This window comes from Narcine bancroftii, chromosome 4 (assembly GCF_036971445.1).
Source record: "Narcine bancroftii isolate sNarBan1 chromosome 4, sNarBan1.hap1, whole genome shotgun sequence".
Classification (NCBI taxonomy): domain Eukaryota; kingdom Metazoa; phylum Chordata; class Chondrichthyes; order Torpediniformes; family Narcinidae; genus Narcine; species Narcine bancroftii.
In genome coordinates this window covers 120,216,731-120,228,712 of record NC_091472.1, presented here as the reverse complement: position 1 = coordinate 120,228,712, position 11,982 = coordinate 120,216,731, and the positions used below count along the sequence as shown (strand labels likewise).

The window sequence follows — 11,982 nt, the reverse complement described above, 5'->3', positions numbered from 1 at the left end:
AATGAACAGGAGGATTATGTTGAGTTTATTGTCATGCACCAAAATCCATACTTGCTGCAGCCAATGGGGAAAATTAACAGTGAGCAATAACCCTACAACTCATGCTGGGATGAGGGAGGAAGCCAGAGCATCTGGGGAAACCCACACTGTCACAGAGTGAACAAGCAGGCTCCACACAGACAGTACCACGGTTGGAAATGAACCCGAGTCGCTGGAGCTACATGTCCGCAGGACCAAGTGCTGTCCCTCCGTACCCAACTCCCGTGTAACCTCCTGACGTGGAACTCTGATCTGAAACGTCATCTGTCCATTTCCCTCCATGCATGCTGCCTGACCCACTGAATTCCTCCACCAGTTCAGAGATACACAGGAGACCACAGATGCAGGAATCTGGAGCAAAACACAACCCACTGGAGAAACTCAGGGGGTCAAGGAGCATCAGAGGGAGAAGAATGGTTGACATCTTGGGTGAGGATCCTTCATCAAGTGAAACAAATTCGACTGGAAAGTCCTAGCAAGTTAAAGCACATTTGTCAATTTATTAATACATCAACATTGTAAACTTTGGCCACACAGAGAGGTCATCATACAACAATAAATAGGGATAACTTGGAACAGGTTACATAATGATAGTAGGAGAGGGACAGAGGGAGTTCAAGGCAGTTTTAAATCCCTGGAAAGTTTGCATCATAATTTTAAAGGAGCATCAACTACACAAAAGCTATTTTTTTGTGTAGTTTCAGCTGTGCAGATGGCAAGGTTGTTCTGGGATTGTTTGCCAGGCAACCCTGGGGAATCAAACCCTCCCCTCTTCCATCCTCCTATGATGTCAAACCAGGTGTCGCATGGTCCTCACACTGAGCTCCATTAGTGGATCATATGACTGCACCACAGAGCATGGATGGGGCTTCGCATCCTGGGTTACAAAGGCCAAGTAAATAAGCGTCCCTACTTGGTTTCCAAGAGTTTTAATTTAAAAAAAAATGATTTACAGCAGGGTACAAGCCAATTCTGGCCATTTGAAACCTCTGCCACCCAATTAACCTACCAACCCTGTATGTTTATGAGGATAGGATGAAATTGGAGCACCCAGAGAAAACCCACGCAGGTCACAGGGAGAATGTACAAATTCTTTACAGTGCTAGATTTGAACCCATGTCGCAGGCGCTGTAATAGAATCAGTTCACCTTTAGAATTATTAAGCCCTCTACCAAACAAAATGGCAGCATGGAATAGCTACCTTCCTTTTGTTGCCATGGAAAGGGTGTCCCTGAATGGTGGCGCATTTAGTGCCAGCAACCCAGGTTCAATCCGGCATTCTCTGCGAGGAGTTTGCACAATCTCCTATGTCCAAGTGGGTTTAATTCCACATTCCAAACAGTGGGTTGGTCACATGGACATATTTGGGTGGTGTGGGCTCATGGTCTGGGAGGATCTGTTATCGTGCTAAGTCTCTACATTAATGACGTGTGTAGGGATTTGCAAAACAAGTACAATGAATAGGAACCTCCCCTCCCTCCTCTTCTACCTTGGTTTTAAAAGACTCATTTATATTCACAAAAGAAAGCAATCTCTTGGACCAAGTTACAGGCATATATCTAACTTTTCACTGTCCTGATGAAGGAGGTGATCTTCCTGGAAACACTGAACTGCTTCCATCTCTACAGATGCTGCCTGGCCTGCCAACGTCTGTTCAGGTTCAGGTTTTCACAGTTTCTCCATCTCCAGTGATTTGACAAACAATGAAAAAACTGCATCTCTCAGAAGCTTAGCCTAGTGATGGGACAGTAATGATAATGGGAATCCACACACCAGGAGTAGGGTCACATGGGAAAGAAGGGCCTTCACCCCACAAACTTCCCAGTCCATACCATTGTCCAGTGACATCATGGCTGCCCATCTGACTCCATTGCATCTTATTGGCACTCAACATTGTGGGGACCGTCACCCATGATTCACTGCACTTGGTCACATGATCCACTCTCCACACCATCAAGATAACCCCGGAGTACATTCCTTTATCCCAATTTGTAGGCACTGGTGGTTACAGGGGAAATTAATTACAACCACCCCTGCCTGTCCTTCAAAATAATAAAAAGAACATTAAAACAACATGTCATTTTGGCACACAAACACATTACAACAGGTGCACCAGCTATATTAATAAATTAACCCTTTCTCGGTCACCCAACATGATTTCCTCACCAACTACATTACTGGACAAATGGAGACACCTTAGTGTCTTGCATTACTCCTCTTGATGCCCATTTGTCTCATGGCAAGTTTACCTAACCATCCCCTTCTGTCTCCCCACCCTTCCAGTTGCCATGGCAACTGATAGCTTCAGTCCGTCTTCCAGACCTTGTTCAGTACTTTCACTACTTCCTCGTAGATGATGAAAACGATGGCAACGTCCAAACACACTCGACCGAGACGTGGAACTGTCCCTTTGTAGAACCTTTGGTGGCGGGGGATGTGGGGAAGAGAGAGACAGAGAGGTCGAGAGATTAATTGATTGATTTAATAAGTGTCACCAAACAGTCCAGACAGTTTCATTTCATTAAGCATACAGACACCTGAAGCTAAACACAATCCATTGGAGGATCTCAGTGGGTCAAGCAGCATCAGTGGGAGAGGCAAGATTGTTGAAGTTTCATTCAGATTGGGCAAGGACAAAAAGTTGCCATGCGGTCAGAGGGAGAACGTGCAGACTCCACACCAACAGAAGTGAACCTAGATTGCTGGTTCCATCTCGCTGTGGTTTCATGAACCGGCAGAGAGATGCTTAGTGTAAGAGTCCGAAATTGAGGGGGAGCTGGAGATGGGGTGGTGGGGGGAAGAGAGTCTTGGAGTGAGGTGGACCAGAGATTGGTGGTGAATGAAGGACTGCCAGAGAGTGAAGGTGCTAGTAATATATAGCATCTGGTAAAGCGGCTAGGTAAGGGGTTTGACTTTTTCTCCTCTAAAGTATATACTATTTACAATATGAATTATGGATAAGATTTACAATTTATGTATGTTAGTGATAAACGGAATATCTTAGTTTATGTAACTCTCCATACTATCTTATTGAATTGAACCCTTTTTGTTTGTATGTTCTTTATTTCAATCAATAAAAATATTTTAAAATGAGAGTGAAAGGATCCAGACAGAGCTGGAGGAAGGTCAGTGAGTGAGGGGTGAATGCTGGAGAGTGAGGGGAGTAGCAGTGATGTTAGGAAGGGTGTCGGGGAGGGGCGCAGAGCTCGCGGGGAGGGTAGGGGGCAGTGAATGTGGGGAGTCGATGCCCAATCGAGCTGGGCTTGCTTCAGGCTTGGTGCCGTTGGGATAATCGTAGCCTGCTTTTCGACTGACTCCCAGACTGAAGGACACATGATACCCAAACAATCCCTCCAGCTTCTCTCTGCCCAAGATTCCAGCACCTGCGGTTCCTTGCATAGTGATACATTCCGTGGTTCACCAGCCTGTTCCCACTGAATGTCTAGGACCAAATATCTTGGGCGATGGGTGGGGAGAGGCTGATAATGAGAGATCTCCAGTACCTGCATCTTCTGATGTTTGGATGGGGGTGGGAGAGGGGAATTAAACTTGTAACAATTAGAAGAGTCAAACAATCATGGGAAGAGTCTGTGACCAGAGGGCACAGCCTCAGAATAAAAGGCTGTCACTTTAGAATAGAGATGAGAAGTGTTTTCAGCCAGAAGGCAGTGAATCTGTGGAATTCATTGCCACAGATGGCTTTGAGGCCGTCATTTGGTAGATTTAAAGTGAAAGTTGATATATTCTCAATTGGTGAGGGCATCAAAGGTGAAAGACAGATGAAAGGAAATATACAACAGTCGCAATTGGAATGGTGAAGACTTGATGGGCTGAATGGCCTAATTCTCCTCCAAGGGTCTCGAAAGTCAACAAGGGAAATGATTCTGCCTCAGGGCTCCTCAGTCACGGGCACCATACTGGACCAAAACTGCAGTCATTCTCAGGACCAGGGCCTCCCATCCCTCACTGCCCATGAGGGGACTGCAGTGGGCTAGCTCCTCGCCCTGTTGCAGGCCTTCTGTGGAGCTGCTTGGCTAGTGAAGGAGTTCCACGGCGTAGATTGGGTGACCACGAAGGACTTGCTACTGGGGACAGCACTAAGCTGGGGGAACCTGTGGGTAGTGGTCCACTAGCTCCCGCACGCGTCCCTCTTGGTGGCATATTGAGGAGCTGCCATGGGAGGGGGAGTGGAAAAAGTCACAAAATGGCAGGGAAAACAAAGACCCCAGCTCCCACATATTTGCAATGTCCCCGCCATAATGTGGCGCAGCAAGATCCCCAATGGTGTGAAGGAGGGAGGGCAGATAATTCATGGAGTGGTCATGATGAACACGGATCCCACAGCCTTCAGATCACCCCACTGACGTGGCCCACACCCCCACCACGCTCGGTCACAAAGTGATTTATCTCACTCACGCTAGTGGCCCTTCATACTTCATGATCTTGAAGGCACAGTCCCAGGTGCTCTTGTACTTGTGCGCTTCCAAGCCCTGGGGAGGTGAGACAAGCAGTCAGAACGAATTTGGGCAGCCCTTTCTGTGCTCACAGGCTAGGGGGTTGACAGTTGACTCTCCGGAGAGCAGCAGTTTGGGGACCAGGATTCCCCACCCCCACCATGCTCACAGAATCCTAGGACTGTTTCCACCCCCCCCCCCCCCCCCCACCATCCCACAGTGGCTTTACCTCTCGCCCCGCTCTTTTTTTTTTCTTTTAAATTTTTTATTTTTCACACCATAAATCACATTAGCCATGATATACACTTTTTCTTTTTCACGCATATACAGTGACTTTTTCTCCCCCCCCCCTCCCTCCTCCCAGGCCACCCCCCAACCCCCCCTCTCATCCATTTTAGGTATACAATCTAGGTGGCATTAAACCAGTCAGACAATGTTGTCATTCAACAAAAATACACCAGAAATTCTACTGAGTCCATTCTTTTCTTTCCTTCTCCTTCCATCAACTTAGGTAATGTTTGTCCCCGGTAGGTTTTCGCTATTGTATTTAATGTAAGGCTCCCATATTTGTTCGAATATTTCAATATTATTTCTTAAACTATATGTTATTTTTTCTAATGGAATACATTTATTCATTTCTATATACCATTGTTGTATTTTCAAATTATCTTCCAATTTCCAGGTTGACATAATACATTTTTTTGCTACGGCTAGGGCTATCTTAACAAATATTTTTTGTGCATCCTCCAAATCAATTCCAAATTCTTTGTTTTTTATGTTACTTAGGAGAAAGATCTCTGGATTCTTTGGTATATTGTTTTCTGTTATTTTATTTAATATCTGATTGAGATCATCCCAAAATTTTTCTACTCTCTCACATGTCCAGATTGCATGAATTGTTGTTCCCATTTCTTTTTTACATCGAAAACATCTATCAGATACTGTTGGGTCCCATTTATTTAACTTTTGCGGTGTAATGTATAGTCTGTGTAACCAATTATATTGTATCATACGTAGCCTCGTATTTATTGTATTTCTCATCGTTCCAGAACATAATTTCTCCCATGTTTCCTTTTTTATCTTTATATTTAAATCTTGTTCCCATTTTTGTTTAGTTTTACCATTTGTTTCCTCATTCTCCTTTTCTTGCAGTTTAATATACATATTTGTTATAAATCTTTTGATTAACATTGTATCTGTAATCACATATTCAAGGTTACTTCCCTCTGGTAAACTCAAATTGCTTCCTAATTTATCCTTCAAGTAGGATCTCAGTTGGTAATATGCCAGCGCTGTATCTCCAGTTATATTGTACTTATCTCTCATTTGTTCAAAGGATAAGAATCTACTTCCTTAAAAACAATTTTCTATTCTTTTAATCCCTTTTTTTTCCCATTCTCTAAAGGAAAGGTTATCTATTGTAAAAGGGAGTAGCTTATTTTGCGTCAATATTAGTTTTGGTAATTGATAATTTGTTTTATTTCTTTCTACATGAATCTTCTTCCAAATATTGAGGAGATGATGTAGTACTGGAGAAGTTCTATGTTGTACCAATTTTTCGTCCCATTTATATAATATGTGTTCAGGTATCTTTTCCCCTATTTTATCTAATTCTAATCTCGTCCAGTCTGGTTTTTCCCTTGTTTGATAAAAATCTGATAGGTAACCTCTCGCCCTGCTCATACCCACCACCCCTCTCCTTCTCCCTGTGTATGGGGAGGGGTCCATCTCAACCTCTCACTTTCCCAGCTTTCCGACGCCAGCAGCACGTTAATGTCCACCTCACTCACAGTAGTAGCCATAGCAAATTCATCCATCCAGCCTTACAACACACAGGCCATCCCGCCCTCCGTTCACATGTTGTCCCACGGAGCACAAAAACTCACCCCTCTAGATCCATGCTGACCCTTTCAGCCATCTGTCCTCATGAAGGCTGCATCCTTTAATGCTGGGCTAATTTGTGTATCTGTCTCGATGCTATTGAAACAGTTACTGTATCTGAATCCACATCCCCCTCTGGCACCTGTTCAAGGTACATTCATTGATAAAGCTCCCCAGTCACTGCCCTTCCCCCATAACCTATCGAATCCTGCAGCACAGGAACAGCAGCTTTTGTCCAGGAGATCTACAACATGGTCGCTTATCACATCCATTGGCCCACATCAGGTTTAAGTTCCTCTTATACAAATATCAGTCCAAACACCTTTTAAACATTTTAATTGGACCAGCTCATTCAGCTCACTCTCCATATGTGTAAAACCTCTCTCTCCTCCATCCCCTGCCCTTGGGGGGGGGGGGGGGCGGAATCTTTCATATGAGACCTTGTACCAGCGATAATAAACCTAGTCTCTCCTGATAAGGGCAATACAATTAGCTCAAAGCTTTTATAGTGCCAGTCACCTAGGTTTGTATGTCCTCTACGTGTCTGCAAGCATTTCCTCCAGGTAATCTGGTTCCCTTCTACCCTCTAACAACGTTCAGGGCTAGCAGGTGAATTGGTGTATTTAGATGGCCTGGGCTCATGGGCCGGAATGGCCTGTCACCATGCTGTATCTCTAAATCAAAACTACGGCCCTCCATCCCAAGCAGAATCCTAGTGAGTCTCTGCCCTCTTGCTTTCGCCACCATATTCTTTCTGCAGTGTGGAGACCAGCAAGTCTTTCCAATATTCATCCAACTCCATTCCAAGAACCCCATGAACCACTGACCTCCCCACCCCGACTGCCTATCTCCCTCTGGTGTTTTCCCAAATACCACACCTGACTGAGTGTAAAGCTCTCTGCTTCCTTTCTTGGAAATTTTCACTGTGTCTTCTGGTTATCGATCCTCACTTCCCCTCCCCTCCGCCATGAGGCCAATTCTTTGTTGGATACCGGGTCAGTGAAAATGTCTCCTCTCCCTGCCTACCTCATTCCTCTGATATGTTTCCATTACCCACCAGTGGAAGCTCCGTACCCACTTACCTGCATCCTGGTCTTTATCACGTCCAGCGGTGTGTTACCAAACACACTGGCAGCTCCCGCTGTCGCTCCGAACAGGCCTGTGATTAGAGGGTTCAACTCCTTGGCAGGGTCATCCCCTGAGAGAGAAAACAAGCAGAAATTCACTGCCTGCTGTACTTAAGTACAAGCTGACTTGCCTGGATAGCTCACAAAACAAACCATTTCACTGTTTTTTAGTATGTCCAGAATCTTGGTTCTTAGTACTTTGCTGAGAACTAGGGGCCAGAGCCTCAACAGTTCATGGGAGTAGATTTCAGACAAGAGATGAGGAGGGACTGTTTCTCCCAAAGAGTTGCAGTTCTATGGAACTCCCTGCCCATGGAAGCAGCAAAGGCTGCCTATTTAAGACAGATGGATTTTTGCACAGTATGGGGAACAGGAGGTGGTATGGGGAGCTGAGACCAAGCCTAGATCAGTTATGATCTATTGAATGTCACCAAACAGTCCAGGCAACACTTGTAGCTCGACAGGCCTAATGGCTGACTTTGCCCCTGTTCTTATGTGAAAATAATCAATTTAACTAAAAACGAGCAAGCCTCTGACATCTACAACCTATCTCGAGCCCAACAACTTAATGGCCCGGAGACATATTGCCCAGAGTTTGGCTGTGAATACAAGCAAGTCCAACAGTCTGATGGCCACCAGCCCTACAGCTTCTGCCATCTGCCAATGGATCTCTGTAACCTCCACACACTGTCACTCCAGAGCTCGGGATTGCTGGGACTCCCAGGAACTTCCATTAGGGATTAAGCTCTGGGGTGCTGGCACAGGCACTGTGAAGGTTATGGGGTTTGTGGGACAACATGAACAAAAACTGGAGTAGCGAGGGATGTTCCTTCCCTCTCTCCATCCAAACCACTTCAGGATTGCAAAATTATGATGGTTTTTACTTGATTTTACAACCGGTCAGAGGTATGCAAAACCTAGCACAGGTCTGACAGCTGTAAAGCTGATGTGAGCCATCTTGTCTGCCAAGATGGTGACCATTTTTCTGGGGGTTGCTGGGTGACTGGTTGCTTCTCAGGCCTTATTGCTGGCCTGACATTGTTCAGGATCATACATACAGAAACTCAGCAGATCGAGCAGCATCCGTGGGAGGAAGCTCGATCCAAAACACTGAAAACCAACCTTCTTCTCCCACGGATGATGGTCCACCCACTGAGTTCCTCCAGCGGATGTGTTTGGCTCCAGATTCCATTGTCTGCAGTTTGCAGCTTCAGGTCTATATCCAGACCAGATTAATAGCAAGGTTTTGCCCCTTGTACAATGAGATGTCCTCCACCGTTTCTCCAGCTCTGTTCAGAGTTTCATTCCCATCTCTGTGTGCTGGGATAAGTGGAGCAACTTTTCCCTCTGATGGCAATGACTGATGTTGCCAACCACAAAAACCAGTTTTAAACAGAAAAGTGCAGAGACTGGAGAATGCAATATACAAACATGCAGGAGAAATACAGCAGGTCACGCTAAATTCATAAAAGAGAGAGGTAAAGGGTACAATGAATTTAAAGACTTGTTTTTTTTTTGTTTTTTTTTTTTTTATAAATTTTTTATTTTTCACACCATAAATCACAATAGCCATGATATACACTTTTTCTTTTCCACACATTGAATTTAAAGACTTGTTGATGCCTCTTTTTATGGAAGTGGTAGACCAGGCATGTAGACCCAGACCCTCCAAGAATCTCTTTTGACAGTAATTTTAACGGCAATTCTTAAAAATAGGCAAAGACTTTATAGGCCGATCTCTTTGTTGAAAACAGACCTCAAGATACTGGCCAAAGCTTTGCTAAATCAATTGGCAAAGTACTTACCAAAGTTAATAAACAAAGACCAGGCTGGCTTTGTGCAAAAGAGACAGACAGTGGATAACATTGGATGGCTGTTGAGTATAATGCATCTGGTACAGTTAAGGGATGTAAGAGGGGTAACTTGAGCACTGGATGTGGAAAAGGCATGAGTGGGACATTATTTAAAGAGTTGGAAAAATTGAGGCTAAGGCCAACTTTAATAAATTGGACAAGGCCACTGTATCATCTGCCCAAGGCAAAGGTTGTGACCAATGGAAATTTCACCAGCTTTCCCACTGTCAAGATCCAGAAGACAAGAGCACCAACTATCTCCAGCTCTATTTGTACTAGCCATGGAGTCTTTGGCTGAGGTCATACACCAGGATCCAGACATCAAGGGATTCAGGGCAGGCCAGGAGGAACACAAAATCAACCTGTTGGCAGATGATGACCTGACAGACCCAGTGAACTCTTTGGCCAAGTTGCACTCTACTCTGGAGGACTATGGGGAGATCTCTGGGTATAAGATTAATTGGGAGGAGAGAAATTATGCCACTAATGAAAGGAAATTATAGTCAATACCAGGAAAACAGCCCTTTGAAGTGGCCACAAAATGGGATCAAATACCGAGAGGTGAGAGTGGATAATAACTTGAATAATTTATACAAACTAAATTATACCCCCACTGCTCAAGAAGATTGAGGAGGACTTGAACAGGTGGATGATCCTGCCCATAATGTTAGTGGGCAGGGTCAACTGTGTTAAAATGAATGTATTGCCGAGGCTTCCGTATCTCTTCCAGACACTGCCTGTGGTGTTGCCCCAGGGATTCTTTCAGAAATTGCTCTCTCATGTGCGAAGATTTTTATGGAATGGTAACGTGACCAGAGTCTCTATGGAGAAATTAACTTGGGATTTCAGTTTTGGCTGATTATGATTGCCAGACTTGAAGAAATATTATTTGGCAGCTCAGTCAAGATACATCGCCTCACTCTTTGAGGGGGAGGTGTACCATCCTGGGCACAAATTGACCTGCACGTGGTGGGGAGAAGACAGCAGAGGACTTTATTTACAAGTAAAGTGCTAAATTGCTATCCAGAAAGAAAGCCAGCCCCATATTAAAACAGGTAATCCTAATTTGGAATAAAATTAATCAACATATAGGGTTAAAACTGGGGCTGTCTCCAAAAACACCCCTAGCTCCGAATAAGCTGCTCCCATGGATGGCGGGTAACAAGATCCTAGACTCCTAATGTCGTAATGGCATCCGATGCATGGAGGACTGTTATACGCAGGGGCAGCTAATGTCGTCTGAGCAGCTCAGAAATAAATATGGTTAATAAAATAAGACGTTCCACTGCTATCTACAAGTAAGATCTTTTCTAAGGGGCAAATAAGGTCCAACTATGGCCATACCAGCATACAGTGACATAGAGACCCTGATTTGAAAGGGGAACACATGGAAGTTTATTCAGGCCAGGTTGGGGGGCAGAGGGGGAGGGGGCCAAAGGTTAGGCCTTCACAAGTCAAGGCAGGGGTGGGAGTCAGACTTAGGAATAATGATTGATGAGCGGAGCTGATCAGACCTGTGTGGTATCAGTATGACAACAATCATCAAGGTGCGGTACACCTCAAAATTGAACAGATCAAAGTCAGAAGTCTCAGAGCAATGCTTCAGATGTGACATTGCAACAAAAACTGTGCACACAACCTGGACATATAACAAAGGTGAGGCCCTTTTGGATCTGGGCGAAGCCCTAGAGAAAATCAAATAAAGGGCTCAGACTCAATGGTGAACCTTGTACAGAAATGACAATTGTAAGTTTTGATGAATGCTGATCACCGTATGAGTTTGAAAACTAATAAATAAAATATTCAAAAAGAAATAAAGGGTAACCAAAGTTTCCGGCCTGGGCCCTTTGTGATTCCTTCCAGCACTTCTAAGCTGAAGAACAGTTTTCTTCTCCCCCCACTCCCCCCCCACCCAACAGCTTGAGGAAAGTCTCAGGCCCAAAATATATCAGAGAAATGGAGGTATATAAATAAATGTTTATCCAGCTATCATTTTATATTTATTATCTCTTTCTGCCTTGGCACATTGTAGTCATTTTATTTGTACTGTTACATCTTATATACCTGTGTGGCTGCAGCAAGCAAGAATTTTAGGGCATCCGTACATGACAATAAACTCACACCTCATTCATCTCACTACAAGTTTCCATGGAGCTATTTATGGATGGCTTCTCTCTGTAAGGTGGTTGCGCCAATTTCTCAGTCTATGAGAGATAACCAGAGTATCTTCTCATTACACTTAGGTTGAATACTGACCATCCATCCTGTCTTGGCAAACACATGACGTGGCTCCAAACCACCAACCCCACACACGCTGAGTACTCTGAACGCGTTACCTTTGTACCAGTTCTTCAGTGAAGTCATGACAAAGAATCGGATGGCCTGGTTCGATCCCTGCTTGAGGACTGTCGCTGTGAGTCCTTGATACGTTCCTCTTAGACCTGCACAGAGGAAAACAAGGAATTACTCCACCTACTTCTCCCCCCCTCTCATATCCACTTCAAACCCCCACCTATACACACATACCATCCTGTTAATGTTTCTTTGGTAATGCATTCACCTCCCAGCCCTATGAACAGGAGCTGACAAGCTTACCTGTCTGTTCAGCTGGGGGCATGGAATGGTGGC

The 11,982-nt window shown here is 44.6% G+C and overlaps 1 protein-coding gene across 2 annotated transcripts in view; it reads right to left on the bottom strand.

Moving 5' to 3' along the window:
- Positions 1-514: 514 nt before the first annotated feature.
- LOC138761059 (tricarboxylate transport protein B, mitochondrial) overlaps positions 515-11,982 on the bottom strand; it is a 49,708-nt gene continuing 38,240 nt past the window's right edge. For both annotated transcript variants that reach the window (XM_069932620.1, XM_069932621.1), the window contains 4 exons: positions 11,691-11,795; positions 7,457-7,572; positions 4,456-4,529; positions 515-2,458 (listed from right to left, as the gene is read on the bottom strand). In XM_069932620.1, coding sequence (XP_069788721.1) covers positions 2,344-2,458; positions 4,456-4,529; positions 7,457-7,572; positions 11,691-11,795 — 410 coding nt within the window. In that variant the 3' untranslated portion in view covers positions 515-2,343. The remainder of the gene's footprint in view (positions 2,459-4,455; positions 4,530-7,456; positions 7,573-11,690; positions 11,796-11,982) is intronic.